The 26,237-nt window shown below is 41.9% G+C and overlaps 1 protein-coding gene across 2 annotated transcripts in view; it reads left to right on the forward strand.

The window, feature by feature from the left end:
* ARHGAP31 (Rho GTPase activating protein 31) overlaps positions 1–26,237 on the forward strand; it is a 127,923-nt gene that overhangs the window by 62,785 nt on the left and 38,901 nt on the right. For both annotated transcript variants that reach the window (XM_034957151.3, XM_003825142.5), the window contains exons 2-4: positions 9,578–9,680; positions 12,648–12,792; positions 25,182–25,264. In XM_034957151.3, coding sequence (XP_034813042.2) covers positions 9,578–9,680; positions 12,648–12,792; positions 25,182–25,264 — 331 coding nt within the window. The remainder of the gene's footprint in view (positions 1–9,577; positions 9,681–12,647; positions 12,793–25,181; positions 25,265–26,237) is intronic.

Raw genomic sequence — 26,237 nt, forward strand, 5'->3', positions numbered from 1 at the left:
GGTTTTCTGTCCTTGCGATAGTTTGCCCAGAATGATGGTTTCCAGCTTCATCCATGTCCCTACAAAGGACATGAACTCATCCTTTTTTATGGCTGCATAGTACTCCATGGTGTATATGTGCCACATTTTCTTAATCCAGTCTATCACTGATGGACATTTGGATTGGTTCCAAGTCTTTGCTATTGTGAATAGAGAATACTTCTGTTTTCAAGGCTATTCTAGATGAATAAGACACAGGACTGTCCTCATTGTCCCCAAGGAGCTCACAACTTAGTAATGGAGATGAATCAGAAACAAGCAACACCTCACACTTGGTGCTAGACACAGAGTAGGCTTGCAGTAAATATCTGCAGGATTAAATTTATTTGACAATTTTCTTCAGAAAAGGTAATATATTCCTATAGTTCAAAATTCAAAAGTACAAAAGAATATACAGTGAGAAGTCTCTCTCTTACTCAAAGGGCTAGCCCCAGCTTCCAGTTTCTTTCCTGTAGACAACTAAAATTATTGCTTTCTTATGTATTCTTCCATAGATATTGAATGCATATATAAATAGATGTGCATATTTAATCTTTCATTCTCTCTTAACAACAACGACAAAAAAAACCATGGCTGGGCACGGTGGCTCACACCTATAATCCCAGCACTTTGGGAGGCCGAGGCAGGTAGATCACCTGAGGTCAGGAGTTCAAGACCAGCCTGGCCAACATAGTGAAACCCAGTCTCCACTAAAAATACAAAAATTAGCCAGGTGTCGTGGCACACACCTGTAATCCCAGCTACTCAGGAGGCTAAGGCAGGAGAATCACTTGAACCCAGGAGGCAGAGGTTGCAGTGAGTCGAGATTGTGCCACTGCACTCCAGCCTGGGTGACAGAGTAAGACTCTGTCTCAAAAAAAAAAAAAAGAAAAGAAAAAGAAAAAACAACCAGATGCTAGCATACCATTATTCTGGTCTGCCTAACAATATATCTGAGACCACTCTATGTCTGTACATAAAAGTTTTCTCATTCTTTTTAGTGACCACATAGTATTCCACTATGTGAATCTTCCATTATTTATGTTAGCAACCTGCTGTTGATGACAATCTTGTGCAATTATGAAAACTGTTGTAATGAATAGCCTTGCACATACCTTACATGTCACATGTACAAGAATATCTGTGGGATAAATTTCTAGAAGAAGAACGACTGGGTCAAAAGCTATGTGCACTTATAATTTTAACAGATATTGTCAAATTGCCCTCCAGAGGTTGTATCAATCTCCCCTGCCAGTTGCAATGCATGAGAGTAGTTGTTTTCCCATAGCCTTGCCAACACTGTGTGTTAACAAAGTTAGGTACCTTTGCCAATCTGAGAAGTGAAAAATGATATATCAATGAAGTTTTAATTTGCAGTGGAATTGAATTTAGATAATTCTAGAAAGTGCCACAAAGGGAGGAGGCACAGGAGAGATAAGAACACGGAGGAAGGAGAACCTAGTTCTGCCTGAGGAAGGCTTTATAGAGAAGTTGAGGCTTGAGCTGAATCCCAAAAGATAAGCAGGAGGAGTTTCTCAGTGGAGAAGAGGTAATGGGCTCACACGAGGGAGTATCGGGTGCAAAGCCAGGAAGGTGTGAAGGTGCAGAGCATATTCAGGAAGTGGCAGGCTGTCCAGCGTGGCTGGAACACCGCATTCCTGTGTGGGGCTGAGAGGGAGGGAAAGCTCAGCAATCGGTGATGAGACTGGCAGGGGGGAGTGTGGCCAGATTGTGGAAAACCTCCTAGGCCTCCCTCTAAATCAAATCTCAGTTTTTAAAAGATAAAATATATTCCCTGTCTGTAGGAACTAAAGAGAAAACAGAACTAAAGCCCATTCTCCCCAAAACGAATTCAAAAGTGAAATAATAATAAAACAATCGCTTTGAATCCTGTAGGGAAAATGAGAAGTACAGTATAAACACTTCTCACTCTTTTTTTCCTCTTTTTCTCCTGGAAGGAGGTTATACTTGAGTTAAATGTATATAGTTTCTAACTAACCATTCCCAAAGGGTGGTTTCAAAAATGTTCTGAGCCAGATAATGGTCTAGTTTCTCAAAGGATAGTGCTGCTTTGGATTTATATGTTCTCATCTATAACAATAAGAAACAGTTGCATTACTTATAACATCACTCTTTATGCATGTGCATAATGATGAACCATTATTCCAATAACCAACGATGAAGGATGTGGACAATATAAATCAGAAATAAGAAGCTTTTCTCCTGACACAAAAAGCACAAGCAACAAAAGAAAAACATAGATAAATTGGACTTCACTGAAATGTAAAACTTCTGTGCTTCAAAGAACACCATCAAGAAAGTGAAAAGACCACCCACGGCATAGGAGAAAATATTTGCCAATCATAGGTCTAATAAGAGTCTAGTATTCAGAATATATAAAGAAATCATAACCCAGCAAAGACCACCCAACTAAAAATGGACAAATTATCCAAATAGACATTTCTTCAAAAGAGATATACAAATGGCCAGTAAGCACAAGAAAAGATATTCTACATTGTTATCAGGGAAATGCAAACCAAACTGCAATGATACCACTTCACAACTACTAGGATGACAATAAAAAAGATAGACAACAAGTCTTGACAAGGATATGGAAAATTGGAACCCTCATCCATTGCTGGTGGGAATGTAAAATGGCACAACTATTGTGGAAAACAGTTTGGCAGTGCCTCAAAAGTTAAATGTAGAGTCACTATACGACCTAGCCATTTCACCCCTTGGATATATATCCAAGAGAATTGAAAACATATATCCATACAAAAACTTGTAAGTAAAGGTTCATAGCAACAATATTCCTAATAGCAAAAAGTGGAAATAACTCAAATTTCTATCAACTGGTGAATGAATAAACAAAATGAAGGCTTTATTTGGAATTTTATTCAGCCATAAAAATGAATGAAGTACTGACACATGCTACAACATGGACGGACCTTGAAAACACTATGCTAAATAAAAGAAGTCCATCACAAAGGCCACATATTTTAAGATCTCATTTATAGGAAATGTCCAAAACGGGCAAACCCATAGAAAATAGAACGTTGATTAGTGGCTGTTGGAGCTGGGAGAAGGGGAAATGGGCAGTAACTACTAATGGATATGGGTTCCTTTCTTGAGAGATGAAAATGTTCTGGAATTAATGTGATGATTGCTTAACTTGTGAATACACTAAAAATCACTTAGTCGTACACTTTAAAGGGTGAATTATATGGTATTTTAATTATATCTCAGGTTTTTTGTTTTTAACTTTTTTTTTTTTGAGACAGAGTCTCACTCACTCTGTCACCCAGGCTAGAGTGCAATGGTTTGATCTCAGCTCACTGCAACCTCTGATTCCCAGGTTCAAGCGATTCTCCTGCCTCAGCCTCCTGAGTAGCTGGGATTATAGGCGTGCACCACCATGCCCGGCTAGTTTTTGTAGTTTTAGTAGAGACGAGGTTTCACTGTATTGGGTAGGCTGGTCTTGAACTCCTGACCTCAGGTGATCCACCTGCCTTGGCCTCCCAAAGTGCTGGGATTATAGGCAGCCTGAGCCACTGTGACTGGCCTATATCTCAGGTTTAAAAAGAAAAAATAAAATGCTTAAAAGGAAACTTTTCTCCAAGGAGGACAAGCCAAAGCCTCAACATATTTTTAAATTTTTTTTCTTAGAAAATTAGAAAGTGGTTCATTTGTTTTTTTTTTTAAAGAACAGAACACATTATACTTTGTTAAATAAATACCACAAGTTTTCAACATTTATTTAATTCCACATTAAGCCAGGAAGAAAAGAGTAGAAAGAAGTTAAAACAGGGAGGAGGAAGGAGACTCAGAGGGAAAATTGGGGTGGGCAGTGACCTCCAGGCAGGAAGAGCCTCGCAGAGGCCAGGGAGGAGCATGGGACAGAGGAGTGGAACAGGGATGGGGAAAGGATGGGACAGGAACAAAGAACAGAGGCTGGCAGAGAGAGCTCTTGGATTCTGGGGGGGAAATGCCTAGGAAGTTCTGTACTCACAACCCAGAGAAATGAGGAAGTAATGTAAATCTTTACTGCATCTCTTGGGAAAATGCTGAAGAGGGGGCCCATTCACAGCACAGCAAAATTGTTTAAAAATCCCCCCTCTCTCCCGTGTGCATCGCAACAGATGCTTACAGGATTTCTTCCTGTGCAGTGTCTTGTCTCCCTCATTATCTTACCCTCTTCCCTCAAGTATCATTATTCTTTGCCCACCGGCAGCTCTTGGTCCTTTTTATTACCTCAAACAAGATGATGAACATATCCATCACGCCCAAATGTTTCCTCCGGCTCCTTTGTCATTCCTCCCTCCTGCCTCTTCCCTGCTTTCTCTTCCTACAAGTTAGTTTGCATTTTCTACAGTTTTACATAAATGGAATCCTACCCTATGTAGTCTTTCGTAGTCTGGCTTCTATCACCCAGCCGAGTGTCTTTGAGCTGCACTCACAGGCTTTATCACTCCTTGTTGTTGCCGAGTATATTATATTGTGTGTACACACCACTAGACTTTACTTTGAAGGTCAGGAATGCAGGATCCAGAGAGGGGACGAAATCTGACCAAGTCAAGACCTTAACAAAATCCAGAATGGAGACGGGGGAGTGCCTGTTTCCCTAAAACACAAATGCCATTTGCACTATGAAAGAATGTGGCCACCACAACCACATAAATGACCAAATACAACTGTGCTTCTTTCAATCTCTGTCTCCAGGTCTGATCAGGTCCCAGGCACACAGGGAACTGAGGCAGCTTAGCAGTGTTATGACTTCTGGGGGTGACTTCGAGAAATGTTTGACTTCTGGCCTTTTCTGCATTAAACCCTTCAAGAGGTTAGGACATGAGGAAAACATGCCATGTTATTTATAAGTGTAAAATATCTGTTAGTAGGAAATAAATAAAACAAAGGACTGTATAATATTTTATGAACTGTAAAGCATAAATCAAAGGCAAGATTTTCTTTTCCCTCAGAAACCACTTCAAGTTGCATTTTGTGCTCAGATTAAAATTTAACATTTAAGATAACTGATCTAGGAAAAACAAAACAAAACAAGGGAGTTAGAGGGCCATCAGTGAAATGATTCTAAGAAGCTATAATATTATGTCATCAGCAGCAACTATGTGTACCTCTGTAGGAGGAGACTCAGAGTTCTATGGGCCCAGGATGAATCCCACAGAATGAGCTCTGTGACTCTGACCTCCAGCGTCAGTCCTTCCCATGCCTAAATCGACAATAGAAGCTTTCTTTCTGTCTATAACTACTCAGCTATTTTGATCAAGCTTCTACCCTGTCCAGAATCCTAGGGTGTCCCCAATCTGATAGGACCCCTGGGACAATAGTTTAAAGAATTCTGAGACTTTGAGACTTAACAATAGCCACTGCAACACTACCCTCCAGGGCTATTTTCAGACCCTTGCTATTCTGAGTGTGAGCTGCAGATTAGCAGTACCTGCATGACCTGGAATTTGTTAGAAAGGCAAATTCTCAACACTCCTACCACCTGCCTCCCTACTGAATTGCAATATGCATATCAGTGAAATCCCCAGGTGATTTTACGCACATTAAGGTATGTGAGAAGCCCTGGTCTAGACTAGTGGTTCTTCAACATTCCTTTTTTTTTTTTTTTTTTTTAAGACAGAGTCAGAGTCTAGCTTTGTCGCCCAGGCTGGAGTTCAGTGGCGCAATCTTGGCTCACTGCAACCTCTGCCTCCCAGGTTCAAGTGATTCTCCTGCCTCAGGCTCCCAAGTAGCTGGGAGTACAGGCACCCGCCACCACACCTGGCAAATTTTTGCATTTTTAGTAGAGATGGGATTTCACGGTGTTGGTCAGGCTGGTCTCAAACTCCTGACCTCAAGTGATCCACCCACCTTGGCCTCCCAAAGTGTTGGGATTACAGGCGTGAGCCACTGTGCCCGGCGGTTCTTCAACTTTCGAGTACATCAGAATCATCCGGAGGATGCTGGGCTGCAGGACTTGATCCAGGGACCACAGTCTGAGAACCGCTGCTCTAATGTCTAGAGCTGGATGATTACACAGAGATTGAGTCCTTTCCCATTACTGAGTAACAACGATGGAGAATTCCTACATCTTCCAACTCAGCCCAAGATGAGAAATCCAGGAAAGCTAACACTTCACAGTGATTGGGACAATGACCTCTTTCCTTGGGTTGTTTTAACATTGCCTCCCACTTAAACAAAGCCATGGACAATAGGTTCTAAGGCCTTTGTACCAAAGCCAGAATAAATTTATGGCAGAGGCTCTGTCTCAGAATGTGTTTTCCCACCTTTGAGACAAATGGAGCCTGAAGTGCTGCAGCTGAGAGCTATGGTACTGGGAGGTCCCTATCTGAGAACGGGCTGGAACAGGTTGGTTACCCTGTACTGCCCCTTTTGTGGAGTGTTCTTTATCAAGGTCCTTAGAGTCCAAGGCTTTTGTGCTTGAGTCCTCCTTGTGAGTGTTCCGAGTTCTTAAGTCCACTAGTGCCCTGCACAGCACGGCAGCCATGCACTGTGGTACAGACTTGAAATGCAGAACACCCTGAGGGCCAAGCACAGCTCCCAGACTGCTAACTCACAACCCAGACACTGTTAGATCCTACTGCCTTTGTGCTGCAAAGATATACCTACATGCACAGAAAAGACATCCCATGGAAGCAAAATTACTCTCAAATCAAAAAATGTGCTAAAGAAAGACACAACAGCCATTCTAAGAAGTAGAGATGAGGCTGGGCGAGGTGGCTCACGCCTGTAATCCTAGCACTTTGGGAGGCTGAGGCAGGTGGATCACCGGAGATCAGGAGTTCAAGACTAGCCTGGCGAACATAGTGAAACCTTACCTCTATGAAAAATACAAAAATTAGCTGGGCATGGTGGCAGGCACCTGTAATCCCTTCTACTCGGGAGGCTGAGGCAGGAGAATCACTTGAAACTGGGAGGCCAAGGTTGCAGTGAGCCAAGATCACACCACTGCACTCCAACCCGAGTGACAAGAGCGAAACTCTGTCTAAAAAAAAAAAAAAGGGGGGGGGGGCAGTAGAGATGAGTTTTGACCTGTACGAGGTTGGTCATCTACCTCAAGTGCCCATTGGATGGGAAGAGGCAAGCTGTGTTTTCACCAAGAAAATCAGATTATACGTTTATATTATAGATAAGTTACAAGTAGAAATAATATTGGTCATTGTGGAATGCTTCTTATATGCCAGGGTCTGTGCCAAATATTTGTAAGTATTATTTCAGTCCTAGCTACAAGATTAATATCACTATTGTCCTTCTACACACATGGAAACTAAGAAACAGAACTCTTGTATATTTTGCCCAAGGTTACAAAAGCAGTTTGGTATCCAAATCTGCACTCTCAACCATAGACTGTGTGGTGGCAGGTTACCGAACAGTGAGTTGTGGTGGGGAAAGAGTCAACCGTCATTGTTCACAACAGGGATTTTGAGAGAGAGAGAGAGAGAGAGGGAGACTTTAAGTATCATTGGAACTGTTTTCATTTATCTATCTATTTGCATGAGCATGGGAAACAAAATCTCACCAAGAACCCTATTTTATAAAACAGATCAAATCATAGCTCTTCTGGTTGAAGACAGGCAGAGGCTCTGGACCCCTGCCCACACCCACAGCACCCCCCATCACACCCTACTCCCACGCTGTGCTCACTCCTAGGAAGTGGTTCCACCGCTATGGTCTCTGGCCTCAATGTTTCCAATTCCAAGTCCATTCCCTGAGGGGCAAACCATGGATGTATGCTGGAGGGGAATGCTCTGGGAATGCACAGCCTTTGAGAGGCAGCAGAATAAGTATGGTGAACTTTATTGAGCACTTAAAATTACAGTTACTTGAAGGCCACAAGGGAAAGGAATGCTTAGAGCACGTCATAATAGGGAATTCAGGTAGAATGTTGAGTCTGAATGCCTTGCGTCTACCCACATAAAGATCCAGTCCAGCTTAGAATTGTGTGTAGGCATGAGTATATGTAATAAGCATTAATGAATTAGCATTGGTCTAATCTACAGCATTAATGGATTGAGTATGTGTTGGAAGTGTGAGCACAATAATAGCCCAAGTGTTAATTCACGGAGGTCCCACATCACTGTGGCAGCCTTGAGAAGCCACTGAAGACCTCAGAGCCTTCAGTGGGTTGTTTGATGGGTTAGGTTGTTCTATACCAAACCACCATTCACAACCCTCTCACAGGGGGGAACTCAAGTGCATCTGTCCAGGGACCAAAGTGGCAAGTGATCTGCTGCTCTCTCTGTACCATCCAGAAGGCCTGTATCTGCCCCTCTTGGTCACTGAGCTGGCTGGTTCTCTCAAAGTCAGCCGCCCGGAGAGAACAGCACAGCCAGACCCTTCTACCAGGGCACTGAACCTCTGGAGAGGCAGGAACTCAGGAGGCCCTGTCGGTCCCTTTTATGTTGTCCATTAAATCAATGACTGGTTTCAATCCATGGTTGGGGGTGGGGGGATGGAGGTGGGGGAGCCGTTCTTACCTTAAAAAAAAAACACTTTATCACTTTAACCTTTAAATCACCTTCGACATTCTGGCAGATTTTCTTCCAGTCTTTTTTCCTTCGAATTTTTTTTAATCTAAACTGAATTTACAATGTATATTCAATTTGTTGAAGATTTTTTCTTCTAAAAAAATGGAATCGTAAGCCTCTTCCAACGTATTAATTATTTTTTACAAGCAACAGGTAATCATGAGTGACTTAAGTAAATTTGCCTGTGCCTTGATGTCCTCATGTTTAGAATAAAGCAGTCGCTCTCTAATTTTTGCATGCATCAGAGTCACCCAGAGGGTTGTTAAAAGACACAGATTGCTGGGCCCCACCCCAAAATTTCTGAGTTAATAGGTCGGGAGTGGGGCCTGAAGATTTGCATTTCCAACTTCCCAGGAGATGCTGATGCTGCTGGTCAGAAGACCATACTTGGAGAACAATGAAATGAAGAGACCGAGTTGTGGAATGTCCAAGCTCACCACTGGTCTCAAAATCTAAGTTTTTGAATATTTTTTTAAATTCTTTAAAAAAAACAATTCTTGGCCAGGTGTAGTGGCTCACACCTATAATCCCAGTTTTTTGGGAGGCCAAGGCGGGTGGATCACCTGAAGTCAAGTGTTGGAGACCAGCCTGGTCAACATGGCGAAACCCAGTTCTCTACTAAAAATACAAAAATTAGCTTGGCGTGGTGGCGGGTGCCTGTAATCCCAGCTACTTGGGAGTCTGAGGCAGGAGAATTGCTTGAACCCAGGAGATGGAGGTTGCAGTGAGCCAAGATTGTGCCACTGCACTCCAGCCTGGGCAACAGAGCAAGTCTCAAAAACAAAACAAAACAAAAAAACAATTCTTTAGCAAAGCCCTATGATTTTTTTTTAATATGAAAGGAACATCACCTACCACTTACAAGAAATTGTTTCCACTTGTAAGTCATATGAGTTCCATACTTACATCTCTTTGAAGGTACCTGGATTTTTAAAAGGATATCTTTAAAAGACAGGCAGACTTACATCTAATACTTAATTGTTTTTTTCTTTTCTTTTACATAGTTCCATACGTTTTGAAGAGCTGTGCAGAATTTATAGAGACTCACGGCATCGTGGATGGAATCTATCGGCTTTCAGGAGTCACCTCAAACATACAACGGCTAAGGTAAGCTGAAAGAATAGCCCTAAAAGAATTCTCCCGTGATTCCTCCTGTGTCCATGCCTCTGTCCATCGGTGTCCAGAGTATTAAAAACCCAAAGGAACTGAGGGAAGTGTGGCAGCACCGAAGATCAGATGCAGTGGTTTTCAGATGGCTGGCTGTTCTTAATCTAATCAGGAAACCCTCCAGCCTGATGTAATTCTTTCCAACAAAAGCTCCTAAGGCTTTCATTCTGTTTCTTTGTCTTGCACTAGATATATTCTTCTTTGGTGAATTTGATTTAACTCAAATGATTTAAATTACAAGTTAAGGAAAACGTGATTTATTATCATCTGCTGGCCTGCCCAAAGCTCAGTTAGACTAGGTTCCTGTTACTTAGTGTTCAGAACCCTGAGATCCATGTCAGTTCTTCTGCTGGCACACCCTCAAATTTGATGTTTTGTCTGGTTGAGAAATCAGAAGCCTATATGATTGTGCATGTCTCTAATTGATGCTAGGATTTTAAAAATTACTGATGGGTGAAAAAAATAAAAAATAATAAAAATAAGAAATAAATTACTGATGGGTGAACTATTTCCAATTCTATGTATTTATCCTAAATATTTGGAAGAAATTTCTATCACATTAAATAAAGAGGGCAAAACATTTTATACAAAACACAGGTACGTGTGTGTTTTATATATATACAGAGAGTATATAGAAAATAGAGTATATATGTATAATTTTACATGACTTAAACAATAGATTTACATATTTTGCATATTGTTCCTTAACACCAAAAGGAACATAATTTAATGTTATTTTAATTATAACATTTTATTATTACCTATATTTATTATATGTTCTTTAGTTATAAATGTAGACTTTTAAAACAAAAAAATTCTTATTACAAGGCTAATATGTAAAATTTAATAAGTTGTGCAGGTAATTCAGTTTTCATATTCTTTCTCCTGTTTGGTTTCTGCCCTTTTCCTCCAGATTTGGATTGTAATTAAATTATACCAAAAAAATAGAGCATCTTTTTTTTTTTCCTAGAGAAGTCATAGCTGTTAAAAAAATAATTGGTTTATTGCAGCCATAGATTTTAATGAATCTATGTGTTTACATAATTTCACTAATTTACTAGTACTCCATTTATTAGAGTTTCAATGGCAAATACTTCTTAGTGGTTGGAAATATACCACACAGTACCTACCACACAGTAGGTAGCATCCTGGAAGGCCACTTCAGTAGTAATGAATTATTTTTTATTTCAGCACTGACCTTATCCTTGACAAGAGAAATCTTTGGCTAAATAAATGAATAAGCTCTAGATTGCTCTTGTTCTGCTCTCTTAAAAACATTCTCTTTTTAAAAGAGAACTATGCCAAGAGAACATAGCATGGCATAGTTCTCTTTTAAAACATAGCATGGGCCGGGCGCAGTGGCTCACGCCTGTAATCCCAGCACTCTGGGAGGCCGAGACGGGTGGATCACCTGAGGTCAGGAGTTCGAGACAAGCCTGGTCAACATGATGAAACTCCGTCTCTACTAAAAATACAAAAATTAGCCGGGCGTGGTGATGGGCGCCTGTAATCCCAACTACTCGGGAGGCTGAGGCAGAAGAATTGCTTGAACCTGGGAGACAGAGGTTGCAGCGAGCCAAGATTGTGCCAGCCTGGGCGACAACAGTGAAACTCCATCTAAAAAAAAAAAAAAAAAAAAAAAATAGCATGGCATAGATCTCTTTTCAAAGCCCCACTCAGTTTCTTTCAGGTTCTGAAAGTATCAGGGATTTCCCTACCCTTCATTAAGGGGGTAGGCCCAGAAAACAGGAGAACGGGCAGCGAGCTGTTTCAGAAATGCTGGTTCTGAGAGTACTGTTGACTTTGTCACCAGTTGGATGACTAAGTGAATACTCTCAAAAAGCTTAACTTCTCTTCTATATTAAAGCTCAAATTTACCATTTTTTAAGCAGATTTTAATTTATAAGTATTAATATATACTATTTGAGGCAGTATATTCATGTAACCTTTTTAGGAAATGTTTTCTAAATATTTTTCAGGCCTGGAATTGGATGATGTTCCAAGACATCCCACTATAGATTGTTTAAGAAGATATTTATAAATTCATCTGTCCTGTAGGAGTCACCATCAGGCAGCCTAGAAGGTTCTGTTGAGCACCAAAAAGATAGTCGATTAGGCTGGGCATGGTGGCTCACCCCTGTAATCTCAGCACTTTGGGAGGCTGAGGTGGTCAGATCACGAGGTCAGGAGATCGAGACCATCCTGGCTAACATGGTGAAACCCCATCTCCACTAAAAATACAAAAAATTAGCCTGGTATGGTGGCGGGCGCCTTTAGTCCCAGCTACTCAGAGGCTGAGGCAGGAGAATCACTTGAACCCGGGAGGCGGAGGTTGCAGTGAGCCAAGATTGCGCTGCTATACTCCAGCCTGGGTGACAGAGCGAGACTCCATCTCAAAAAAAAAAAAAAAAAAGATAGTCAGTTAAAGTTCTCAAGCTTTGGGTTTGAGTCTTCAGAAGATAAAACAAGTTTGTTGACACAGATATATGGAGATGAGCCACAACAACCTGACCTACCCTAGTTTTGGTCTCTCCTGTAAGAAAGGGAAATTCATTTTGAACAATATTTTGGAAAAACTGAAATCTCAATAGGACTTTTTGGCAAATTATGTTGATATTTCCCCAATGTTCATAACCAAGACTGCAGACCTGATGCCACGGGTAATCCATTTGTAAATGAGCATTATATCCTTCTAATCACAGCAGATTTTGCAAGAAGATCCAGACCCGAAGTGGAAGTCTTCCTGTGACTTCCTAGGGCCTGGAGTAGAAGATCTTTCTGAATTAAGGTCAAAAATATAGTCAGAATCAGCAGTTTAGGGTCTTTTTACCCCTAAGCAGCCAAGCAGCTGCTGACATGGAACACACACTCCCTGGGATTGTTATGTCTCCGTCTGTGTTGTTTCAGGCAAGAGTTTGGCTCAGATCAATGTCCAGATCTGACAAGGGAAGTGTACCTCCAGGACATCCACTGTGTGGGCTCGCTTTGCAAGCTCTACTTTAGGGAGCTGCCCAACCCCCTCCTGACTTATGAGCTCTATGAGAAATTCACGGTGAGTGTTTGGATTTCCATTATGGTTACTGGGTGGGATGCATGGATGGGCCAAGAAGAGTTTCAGCACTAAAATAACAATAATAACACTCACCAGATGGTTGACATTATCTTAGCGTGGTGAGGGAAGTAGGATAATATGGTAAGGAAAATAGGGTGGTGGAACTGTTTGCTAAATTTTTCTTTCTTGAATTTTCAGAATCATGTTGTTTGTTTTAAGAGCTGGGTTGAATTATCTCCATGTTTATTCAACTGAATGTGCCTTATTGTATAGGGAGGAAACTGAGAACCCCAGAAGTAAAGTGGCTGGCCCAAGGTCACACAGCAGAGGCAGGACAGGAACCTGAGACTCCTCATGCTACACCCACTGCTAGCCTTTTTATCAGACCATTCCCTCTGTGTTTCTTTTGTAGGTTGGGGAAAGAGGTGGTGGGTAGAGAGGGGAGAGGAGAGGAAACAAACAAATGTCAAGAGGGGTCAGAAAGCTGGGAAGAGAAAAGAATATGAGAAAAACAGCCAAGAGGGAGAGCAGGATAGGCAGTGAGTTGGACTGGTGGAGAGGATGGATGGGCATTAGCAAAACACCTAAGTAGCAGCTGTATGGTCACCAAATAGGGCACACCCATAGGAAAGTAGAAAGAAGAATAAATGCTTAAAGGATGACTGTAGAGATAGCGTGAAAAACATGGCTTGAACATTTGGCTGCATGGGAGAAGGTGTAGAGTAGGCAGAGGGCTGGGTTTAACCAAGGTTGGGGTTCAGTTGGCAAAGAGGGATGAGGGAGATGAGAGCGTGTGCTGGGGACATTGAAATAATTTACCATGGAATGTAGTGTAGATACGAAAAGAAGTGAGGGCACAAGGTAGTTGAGTAACAGTGTAAAAGTAGATCATCCCAGTGAAGTCAGTGGACTGTTGAAGTATGGTAGTTAGAGAGGGATGTTTGAAAGTGAGACTATAGCGAGGTTACAGTTTTGGGTAGGGACCAGATCTAGTCACTAACAGTGGGAGGGAACCTTTCTCATGGCTCCTGTAATAAATTTGTTTTGAGTATATGAAAGGTTCTTCAATTTGAAATGATACAGGAATAAATGAATGCTATTTCTTAAAAATGGGCTTGGGCTGTAAAAATATGTTTAGGAGTTTTCAGTGGTACAGGGAAATACTCAAATGCTAATTGAAGAAAAACTAAACGCACAACTGTATATTAAGAAAGGAATAAAAGGAAAGATGTTCAAAAGACTAAAAGACTAACAACTGTTCATTTCAGTGATGGGATTTCAGACAGTTTTTCTTGTTTCTTTAACTTTCATAATTTTGCCCACTAAAAATACATTAGCTTTTAGCAAGCAACAACAACAACAACAAAACCATCTTCTGGTTATATATACTTAAAGAATTTTAAAAAGGAAAAACAAAATCAAGAAATAGGGGGAGAAATGAAGATTTAAAAAAAAAAGAAAAGAAAGAAAAAAATAGTCCAAAGCACATTAAAAAATGGGCATAAATGTTGACCTCTAGAGAAGTCAACATGTACCAGCTGGCATAGAGTTGTCATTGGTTATGGGGCCCTTCTCCTTTAGATCTAAGGCAGAAGGTAAAGAAGCCTCCTATCTGCATGGGTAAGTTGTAAATAATGGTATCCCCTACCCATGGAACCACAGAAGTGTCTTTCCTAGGAACCAAGAAGAAAGGTGTGAGCTTCATGTGGGTCTGTCAGATTATAATCACTTTCACCATATATAAGTATTTGGTTAAGAGTAATCCTATTTAATAAAAGACATTATGAAAAATGAAGGAAAGTAGAAAGGAACCATTGATCTGTCTCCTTAAAGACCAAAGACAACTACAGTTAACATGTTGTGGGTATTCCTTCCATAGTGTTTTTGTTGTGGTTTGTGTTTTGTTTTCCAAAATCAAAATAAAATTTTATTGCAAAAATTAAAGTAATACAGAAATGTATAAAGGAGAAAGTATAAATCTCAAATCACCTGAAATTCCACACTCCAGGCATATTTGCTGTTAACAGATCGAACAGATATTAACTATATCTGTAGTAATAGATGTTAACAGATCTCAACACACACACACACACACACACTCACTTGTCACTACTACATATTGCTGTTTGGGGGATGGTTTTAATTCAACAGTGTGATCATCTTTGTGTGTTAAGAAATACGGGAAGACACTGTGTTTACAGCATTCTCTCTATGTGCCATGATTTCTGAAACCAAGCTCCCACTGATGGACATTTAGCTTTTTCATTTCTCAAGATGTTCCTTTTATAAACATTATAATACACATTTTTTTCACCCATATTTTTACACTATTTTTTGTTTGTTTATATCCTTAGAGAAAAATCATGGAAGTAGATTTGCTGAGTAGAAAGTTCTTGTTTAAAATTTTGTCACAAATTGCCAGTCTGTCCTCCAGAAAGACAAGGAATGCTCTTTTCCCTGCAGACTTTCCAACCCTGGGTATTTCCAATTGGTTAAATTATTTGTTGACCTGAATCAACAAAAAATAATACCTTATTGTTGCTTTAATTTGTGTGTAAGACTTTATTGTTTTCAATATAGTTATAATCCTCTTATCAGTGCCATATTATCATCTTTGAATATGATAGAATGGAATATCATTATGTTAAAGAACTGAATCAGTCTTATTTCTTTTAACTAATATCTCATTCTATTATAGTTGGGGGTAGATAGGAATTCTTTGTCTGGAAACTTTAGAAATACAATTTCTCCTTAGCCCTTGTCTACAGGCTCAGAATGAAACCTGTATTTATCTCTCCCCTCTCCTGTTCCCTGTTATTGCTAATCATTGTGTTTTGTCACAGCAACTGAAAAATACCAAGGCAGCTTGTCAACCTGCCATCAGATTTGAAGGAAATCTGACATTGTATTTAAACAGTTTATTTGACACTAAAAAACAGGGATGTTTTGTTATGACAACTATCTCTATATACGTAGGATCTAGTGAAGTTAACTATGTTGGAGAATGTATAATTTAATAGATTTCTTTGATCACAGATAATATAAGTAAACCTTCACAGGTATGGAAATAGCTCTGTTACATTGTCACAAATTCTCCCTATAGTTTACTCAAACCTACTTGCACAGCTAAAGTAGAATAATACATTTTTTTAACTTTTATTTTAGGTTCGGGGTACATGTTCAGGTTTGTTATATAGGTAAACTTGTGTCACGGGGGTTTGTTGTACAGATTATTTTGTCACTCAGGTACTAAGCCTACTCCCAATCAAGTAGTCCCCAATGTCTGTTGTTCCTCCCTTTGTGTCCATGTGTTCTCATCATTTAGCTCCCACTTATAAGTGAGAACATGCACTATTTGGTTTTCTGTTCCTGCATTAGTTTGCTAAGGATAATGGCCCCCAGCTTCATCCATGTTCCTGCAAAGGACATGATCTCATTCTTTTTTATGGCTGCATAGTATTCCGTGGTGTATATGTACCATATATTCTTTATCCAATCTGCCATTGATGGGCATTTAGGTTGATTCTGTGTCTTTGCTATTGCGAATAGCACTGCAATGAACATATGTGTGCATGCGTCTTATGGTAGAACAATTTATGTTCCTTTGGATATATACCCAGTAGTGGGATTGCTGGGTCGAATAATAGTTCTGTTTTTAGCTCTTTGAGGAATCACCACACTGCTTTCCACAACGGTTGAATTGATTTACACTCCCAACAGTGTATGTATGAGTGTTCTCATTTCTCCGCAACCTCACCAGCATCTGTTATTTCTGACTTTTTTTTTTTTTTTTTTTTGAGACGGAGTCTCACTCTTGTCACCCAGGCTGGAGTGCAGTGGTGTGATCTGAGCTCACTTCGACCTCTGCCTCCTGGGTTCAAGCTATTCTCCTGCCTCAGTCTCCTGAGTAGCTGGGATTACAGGCGCTCGCCACCACGCCCACTAATTTTTGTACTTTTAGTAGAGACGGGGTTTCGCCATGTTGGCCAGCCTGGTCTTGAACTTCTGACCTCAGGTGATCCACCCACCTTGGCCTCCCAAAGTGCTGGGATTACAGGCGTGAACCACCGCACCCGGCCTATTTTTGACTTTTTAGTAATAGCCATAGAAGAATATCTTAATGGAATGATGAGAGAATAAGAAAAAATATTAATGGACTAATAATACTAATAATGATAATAGCTGTCAATAATTGAGTGCTTACTATATGATAAACTCATTATAAATATTATTTCATTTAATTCTCATAATAACCCTATGAGGTAGGTTTTATTGTCTCTGTTATACAGATCATTAAAATGAGGCTCAGGGTGACTCTTGCCTGGGGTGGTACAGCTAGTAGCGGGAGGTAAAGATGTAGTTCTGTCTCATAACTCCCACACTACTTGAAAGTAGAGTTAACAACACTTAATTAAGGCTCAGGTATTAAATAACTTGATATGAAATAAAGTAATGAAGGAAAAATGCCGTAAACAGTGCTAGGAAAATTGGCTATCTATTGCAAAATGAGGAAATCAAGTTTCATCTTTACCATTTAGCAGATTTCAGGGTGGAGAAGGGTTTCCTAACCATAAAAGCAAAGGAAAAAAGTCACAAAAAACAAACTTAAAAATGGAACTACACATAAACTATTTTTCTTTATAAAAATATATTAACACAATTAAAAGGCAAATGACTAAATATAGGAACTATTTACAATAAAGATGACGGGATTAATGTTCTTTAATTATAAGGAAGCTATCAATAAAAAGAAGTAAAACATATAATACCTCAATAAACAAGTAAGCAAAGGACCTCGACAGATAATTCCTAAAAAAAGAAATTGAATTATTTAAAAAGTATCAATATATTAGAATAATATAGTTGCACATTAAATAAATAATTTTTAATGTTATTATTTCACACTGGCAAGCCCATGGTGAGACTGGCTTTTTTTTTTTTTTTTTTTTGGCTTTTTTGATTGTTTGTTTGTTTGTTTTTTGAGATGGAGTCTCGCTCTGTCGCCCAGGCTGGAGAGCAGTGGTTCGATCACGGCTCACTGCAGCCTCCCCCACCCGGGTTCAAGCAATTCTCCTGCCTCAGCCTCCTGAGTAGCTGGGATTACAGGCGCCCGCCACCACACCCAGCTAATTTTTGTATTTTTAGTAGAGACAGGGTTTCACCATGTTGACCAGGCTGGTCTCAAACTCCTGACCTCAGGTGATCCACCTGCCTTGGCCTCCCAAAGTGCTGGGATTACAGGCGTGAGCCACCGCACCTGGCTGAGACTGGCTTTTTTATAGTTTTCTGTTGGAAGTATAAATTGGTTGGACGTCCCCAAAAGTCATATGAAATTACTATCAAGAATACTCAAATGCTCATATTCTTTAATCCAGTAACTCTATTTCTAGGACTCCATTCTAGGGTGACAATCAGATGTGCACACAAATAATTGATGTACAAGTATGTCCATTGCAATATTATACACAATATCAACATTTTGGAGAGTACATGTCTAACAGTGAGAGATGGTTTAAATAAATGATAAATCTATTGTTGTTAAAACTGTGTGGCCATGAAAAGTCACAGTTTTGAAAAATGTTTACTGACCATATGATATGGTTTGGAGGCTTGTCCCCTCTAAATCTCATGTTAAAGTGTAATCTCTAATGTTGGAGGTTGGGTCCTAGTGGGAGGTGACTGGATCATGGGGGTTGATCCCTCATGAGTGGCATGAATGGCTTAGCATCATCCACTTGGAGATGAATGAGTTCTCGCTTAGTTCATGTGAGATCTGCTTAGAGTTTGGGACCTCCCACTTTGCTCTCTCGTGCTCACTCTCTCACCACGTAGCATCACCTGTTCTCCCTTCGCCTTCCACCATGACTGTTAGCTTCCTGAGGCCCTCACCAGAAGCAGATACTGGAACCATGCTTGGACAGCCTGCAGAACCATGAACCAATTCAACCTCTTTTCTATATAAATTACCCAGTCTTAGGTATTCAGTATGGTTTGGCTCTGTCCCCACCCAAACCTCATCTCGAATTGTAAACTCCTCATGTTGAGGGAGGGACCTGGTGGGAGTGATTGGATCATGGGGGCAGTTTTCCCTCATGCTGTTCTCATGATAGTGAATGAGTTCTCACAAGATCTGATGGTTCAAAAGTGTGTGGCGGTTCCCCCTTAGCTCTCTCTCTCTCACTCCTGCCCCGCCGTGGTAAGGCAAGCTTGCTTCCCCTTCACCTTCTGCCATGATTATGTTTCCCAAGGCCTCCTAGCCATGCTTTCTGTTAAGCCTGTGGAACTGTGAGTCAATTAAACCTCTTTTCTTCAGAAATTGCCCAGTCTCAGGTAGTTCTTATGGCAATGTGAAAAAGGGCTAATACAGTATTCATTTATAGTGACACAAAAACAGACAAACACACCATAATATAAAGTTAAATGGGGAAAAAAGCAGTATCTGTAACTAAATAGGAAATAAAGCCAGTGTTCATGTTTGGTGCTTGGAGGCCCTGATCAAACTGCTTTTTTTTGTTTTGCTTTTTGTTTTTCTTCACCTATAAGTAGGTTAGTAGTGGTTATTTCTGGGTGATGTGATAAAAGGGGATTTTTAATTTTCTGCAGATTTCCTACTTTAATTGTGAGTACATGTATTAGTTTCCTGTTGCTGCTGTAACTAATTGCCATAAACTAGATGACTTAAACAACAGAAACCTATTGCCTCACAGGTCTGGAGGCCAGAAGTCTGAAATCAGCTTCACTGGGCTGAAGTTAAGGTTTCAGCAGGGCGTGCTCTCTCCAGAGGCTCTAGAGGAAAAGCCGTTCCTTGCTCCTCCCAGCTTCTGATGGCTGCTGACGTTCCTTGGATTGTTGGTGCCTCACTCCCGTCTCTGCCTCCAGGGCCACATTGCCTTTTCTTCTTCTGTCTGTGTCAGATCTCCCTTTGCCCTGCTCCTATATAGATACCCATGACTGCATTTAGGACGCACCCAGATAATCGAGGATAATGTCCCCACTCGACATCCTTAATTTAACCACATCTGCAAAGACTCGTTTCCAAATAAGGTAATACAGGTTCCAGTGATTAGGATTTGATATCGTCGGGAGCAATTATTCAACCTACTGTATTTCATTTTTATCAGAAAATAACAACAACATTTATTTTAGGAAAAATTCAATTTTGTTCAGATTGGTCCAGCTAAAACTATTACACCCAAAACAGGAAAATTTTGCTGACTTGAGATTTTTAGAGAAGGCCATTTAGAGGTGTTAAATTATGTATTTGCCTTTTTTCTTTTTTTAATTAAACTTTTCACCTGTCAGAATGTATATTTAGTTTATACTGAAATAGTATCTTTTTAAATTTTTTGAAATTTATTTATTTTTACAGATGCACTCTTACTCTGTTCCTCAAGTCTGGAGTGCAGTGGTGTAATCATAACTCACTGTAACTTCAAACTCCAAGGCTCCAGCAGCCCTTCTGCTTCAGCCTCTGGAGTAGCTAGGGCTACAGGCGTGTGCCATCAAGCCCTGCCTCAAATAATGTCTTTACGCGTCAGTCTCCCTTGGTTAAATTGTAAGCTTCCCGAGGACAGGAACTGTGTTTATTTTATTTATTGTTGTGTTTCCCTGCTTGCTAGCTTCTGGAAAATGTTGTAACTGTTACTTAGGAAATATTTACTGACAGATTTGTTGACTAGCAACTATCATTTGAAATGTCCCTTAGGGCCAGGCTTGGTGGCTCATGCCTGTAATCCCAGCACTTTGGGAGGCTGAGGTGGGCGGATCACTTGAGGTCAGTAGTTTGAGATCAGCCTGGCCAACATGGTGAAATCCCATCTCTACTAAAAATACAAAAATTATTCGGGCATGGTAGCGTGCGCCTGTAATCCCAGCTACTCGTGAGGCTAAGGCAGGAGAATTGCTTGAACCTGGAAGGTGGAGGTTGCAAATTCCCCTGCTCCATCTCCCATCATTTCCACCTGCCTTGCTCCATACAGGCCACACTGGCCTCCACATGTCCCCTAAGCAAGTTCAGCGTGTCCCCGCTGTCCCCAAAGCCTTTGTACCTGCTGTTTCTTCTTGGCACCCTGTTTTCCTGGATACTTGCACAATTTGTTCCTTCACTTCATCTTTGCCTCTGTTCGAATGTCACCTCCTAGAGACCTCTGATTATCCTATCTAAAACAGGAGTCCCCATCATTCTCTCCCCTGTGCCCTACACTACTGGGATTGTGCCACTACACTCCAGCCTGGGTGACAGAGTGAGACTCGTCTCAAAAAAAAAAAGGCAATGTCACTTAGGGCAGACAACTAACACCTTGCAACAGGCAAAGTCAGGCTGGTTGTGAGCTCAAGACAGCTGCAAAGGGGTGCAGTAGCCAATTGTCTTGGTTTCCAGGGACTCTCCCTGTTTCAACACCGAAAATCTCATGTTCCAGGAAAACTCTGTCTTGGGCAAACCAGGATATTGGTCATCCTACTGGGAGCCCAGAGTGAAAAGGAGCTGCCTCTGCAATGCTGGTGTTCATCACTATGGGGAATGATCCCAGGATAGCAGTGTTCTGGAAGTGTGGCCCAAATGTGGCTGTTTAGCTTTTTCAAGCACAAAGCAAAATATTGACTCATTCACTTACTCCTTCCATTCAACAGTGTTTATTGGGCTTCTACTACATACATTTGGCAGGCACAGTTCTAGGTGCGGAGATTTAATGGTGAATGGAACAGAAAAAATCTCTGTGCTTGTGAAACTTACATTTTAATGGAAGGGACAGATGATACACAAATGTAAGACATAGATCTATAATGAGAACTGTTGATAAGTACTATGAAGAAAAATAATGCAGGGCACAGCGGAGAGAATGATGGGGACTCCTGTTTTAGATAGGATAATCAGAGGTCTCTAGGAGGTGACATTTGAACAGAGTCAAAGATGAAGTGAAGAAACAAATTTTGCAAGTATCCGGGAAAACAGGGTGCCAAGAAGAAACAGCAGGTACAAAGGCTTTGGGGACAGCGGGGACACACTGAGCTTGCTTAGGGGACATGTGGAGGCCAGTGTGGCCTGTATGGAGCAAGGCAGGTGGAAATGATGGGAGATGGAGCAGGGGAATTTGCAGAGGGACCAGCTCACTTAGGAGTGCTTGCTTCCACAGGTGTAACAAAGACATAGCTATAAAGCCTGCCCTGAAGGACACACAATGGTTCCTCTGGAGTCTGTAGTTGGAAGGAAGGTTAACTTTCCTTGTATATTCCTTTGGATGCTTTCCTTTTTTTTTTTTTAAATTATGTGCATGAATTACTTTTTAAAGGTCTAGTAAATAGGTTAAAATACCTTAAAATAATAAAAATGGTCTGATAATTTTAAAGTAATGAATAAGAAGTTAAAGTTGCAGCTGGGGTGCAGTTGGAAGGGAGAGCCTCAGACTGTCTGCGTTGGGCCACCCTGGTGACAGGGCTGCCCGGGCAGCAGGACTTGAGCTCAGGGACTGTGGTGGCTTTGAGTAAACAGAAACCCAGAGTTAGGGTCCTACCACAGAGGACAAGAGCCCAGCCTCTGCCAGCGTCCTCCAAGGGCAGGAAGCTGGCCTTACTGACACTGATTTGAAAAGAACAAATAGTCACAGATTCATCCTAGATCTTTTAAGATTTAACCATTAGCCATCTTGGCCTGGCTAATGCTGAGTGAAATTCTCTCACAGGCAAAAAACTGAGGTAGGTAAAATTTCCACTCCCATCCCCCAATTGCCCCAGCTGTGGGTTCTGTGGTCCTAATGGGACAACATAGAGAAGCTCGAAATAAGTTTGCAGTGGCCGGGCCCCTCCAGAAGGAAAACATGAATTTAGAAAACTTCTGGAGAGGGTTGGGGTAGGATGGGGAGAGGTTGCAAATAATGAAATAAACACCAGTCCCAAATGGGACCTGCAGGCATCCAGGGATGAGCCTGCCCCGCCTCTTGGAGAACAAAGATGACTAACAGCTTCCTAAAATATTAAAGGAACTTTCCATGAGGGTTGTTAAATTGACCTACACCTTTATTCCCCAGACACATTTTTTAAAGGAGGGTGGGGTTAGTGGTACAACGTTTTTGAAGCATGATTCCGGCTTTGCAGAGAGAAGAGAAGCTCCCCACCCCTCCCTGTGTGCACAGTAGAATGTGGGAGAGTCCACAGAGCATTCCCTCAGCCCTTCCCTCCCCCGGGGCTTCTCTCCCTCGGCTCCCCAGCTCCCCAGCTCCCCATTGTGAGGTTCTCACCGCCTTGCAGAGCCAGGGTCCTCTCCACAATCATGTTTTCCAAATGACAACCCCAGGGAAGAAAAGGGAGGTGTCAGGGGGCTTACTGGAAGCCCCATTCTTGCCCCTACCCTTCACCCTGCATATCTCATAAAGTGAGGATTGCAGCAGTGATCTTGCTTAGGCTGGCCTGTTCTCGGGCTGGCAAACCCACCAGAAGACTGGGACACCTATGACTATAATCCTCCCAGTCCCACGTTTCTCCCCACTTCTGCTTCAAATGCGAGACCTCAAGATTCCCACATAGAGAAGTTGGATTGCCTTAAAAAATGGTGGTCTTCTATATATTTGTTTTACTTCAATTAAATAAAAAAGGTGAAAAAGAAAAAACTTAGTGGGCAAAGCCCTGGCCTGCTGTCTCACACCTACTGTGTGCCAGGCACTGTTCGGGACACAGGGATTCATCACGTCCCAGCACTCACAGAGCTTATGTTCTAGCAAGAGAGACAGACAATAAGCAATAACTCCAATAAATAAGTGCATTCTTGTAGTGTAATGGCAGTGAGTCCTGTGGGGAAAAAGTGGGAGGGATTGGGAGGCCCAGGCTGGAGCAGGACCTCAGTGGTCTCCTCTAGGTTAAAACAGATCACACTCAACTAGTGTGTCCTAGGAACTGAAGATGCTGGTAAAGTTAATTCCCTTCCACTTTTCTGTGCCTAAAAATTCTCATTACTGACAGTGTGAAATTCAGTATTTACATGCAACATGCACACGGCAGCTAAAGGTTGAACAGAGGTGAGCAACATAAGAAAACCATCACCACGGTTAGGATCTTATTTTGGGTTGTATGGCAAAGGGCAATATTTATCAAATTAATTAAGATATTCCATAATTGTACCTTTCATTATGTATCAATCTAAAGCAAGTTTCCAGCACTGGGAGGAAATACAAGACTAAGTGATGTGTGCCTGTGAATTCATGATCTTGGAGCCCTTTTTAAAGTATGTATTGATCTAGGTGGGTTACCTAGGTGTATACATATGAAAAAAACTCATGGAGCTATAGCTTAAGATCTGCACATTTTTAATATATGTAAATTATATCTCAGTGAAAAAGGAAAGATAGCTATGGTTACCATGGACCTCAGGTTCAGGCACTGCTCAGATGCTGGCAGTTCATGAGCACTCACACTGCAGTGGGAGGGGCCGTGAGCAAAGCAGGACAGATTCTCAGAACAGGGGTGCAGGTCTGGGACCAGGGGAATCTGCCCAGGGATGCCTGCATTGTGCAGCAACCCCCAGCAGGCGAGAGATGGACGTGGATCAGCCTGTAATCACATTGCCTTTATTGCTATTCCTGCCTCTCCTTGAAGGTACTTGGGCTGATGGGGGAACAAAATACCCATACAGCAAATAACTGGAGAGCAAGTCTGGGCAAGGCCACCAGGTTTCAGGGACAACGCTCTTATCCCTGCCAAGGAAGGCACATCTTCCCTGCTTCCTGGCTTCTAGGACAGGCAGCAGCTGAGTCCTTGAGGTCATGGAGTAGTCACGGGCTAGGTAGGCAGTAGCTGTTTGCACCCAGAAAGACAGCTGGCTGAGTGGACTTGGTAATGCCCTGTCATCTCCATCTCATTCTGTATCTGTCTCATTTATTTATTTACTTGCTTGTTATTTATTTATTTATTCATTCATTCATTCATATTTTAGAGACAGGTTGCACTATGTCGCTAGACTAGATCCAAACTCTTGTGCTCAAGCAATCCTCCCACCTCAGCCTCCTGAGTAGCTGGGATAACAGGCATGCGCCACCATGCTGGGCCTATCTCTATCTCTTTACCTCTCTGTGTGTGAGTCTCTGTATCTCTCTACCCCCGAGACACACCCGAGATTCTGCACATTCTTACCAGACGCCTAGCAACCATCTCAGGATGCCCAGAGTCCCAGGCAGCCCACCGCCTGCTGTGCACACATGGTGAGACCCTGCACACACATCCAGAACCAACAGAAACTGTAGTGGGCTGGTTGTTTTCATAGTAAAGCGTGCCTCTTGGAAGGGTGATCTCTAGGCATGGTTGTGAGGCTGGAGTATGAGGGCTTGAGTGATCCCAGCACATGCAGATGGCTGTCCCTGCTCTCAAGCACTCACCAGGCTGCCTTGTGTTCTTCTCCACAGGAGGCAGTGTCGCATTGCCCTGAAGAAGGCCAACTGGCCCGAATCCAAAATGTTATCCAGGAGCTTCCTCCATCCCACTATAGGTAAGAATGGCTGGGAAAAGAAACGTGTGGCCTCTCAATGCAGTGTAATACCAAAGAGACAGGCTGGCATCATGGAAAGGAAACAATGTGTGGACAGTAGCAAGTTTAGGCTTTCCCAAGGGCATTTTGAAGTTGGTGAACAGGTCACTATTATCAAAGTGAGTTGGTGTCTGACCAGGGACATTGGCAGCAAGGAGCAGCCAGTCTCCAAATCACCTGCAGAACACCCCTCAGAATCTCTCAGGAAGTCATTCCAGTGATGCATACTAGCCTCTTGGTGGCATTCTTGGTTCATACCCAGATTTGTAGCATAACCAAATCTATGGCAACCAAGATAGCTTTTCAACAGGGGTTGACTGTGGGCTCTTGAGCATTGGCTGATTGTTCTATTTGCTCATTAGTACCATCCCTACCATCATCCCCCACCCTTTCATTTCATTCTCACAGTTTAGCCCCTAATGTTGCCACCTTTCCCAGTGTTCCCTATGCCTGCCCATCTTTTACAAGGGGGCAGATTTTGATGTGGTATAAGAAGGAACTTCCTAGCAATAATAAATGTTGTTTATCCGTGAAATTAGCTCCCTAACAAGTACCAAGATCCCTGTAGCTGGGAGAATTTTTATTAAAACGAGCCTAGATGAGAGCCTATTTCAAAACTGCTTGGAGGCCATCCTGCCCTGGTTGAAAGGACGAACAAATGGCCACTAAGAGCCTCCAGGCGGCCTGTGTGGTGGCTCATGCCTGTAATCCCAGCACTTTGGGAGGCCCAGGCGGGCGATCACGAGGTCAGAAGATCGAGACCATCCTGGCTAACACGGTGAAACCCCATCTCTACTAAAAATACAAAAAATTAGCCGGGCGTGGTGGCGGGCGCCTATAGTTCCAGCTAGTCGGGAGGATGAGGCCAGAGAATGGCGTGAACCCGGGAGGCGGAGCTTGCAGTGAGCCGAGATAGTGCCACTGCACTCCAGCC

The sequence above is a fragment of the Pan paniscus genome, chromosome 2 (genome assembly GCF_029289425.2).
Source record: "Pan paniscus chromosome 2, NHGRI_mPanPan1-v2.0_pri, whole genome shotgun sequence".
In the NCBI taxonomy this organism is placed as follows: Eukaryota; Metazoa; Chordata; class Mammalia; order Primates; family Hominidae; genus Pan; species Pan paniscus.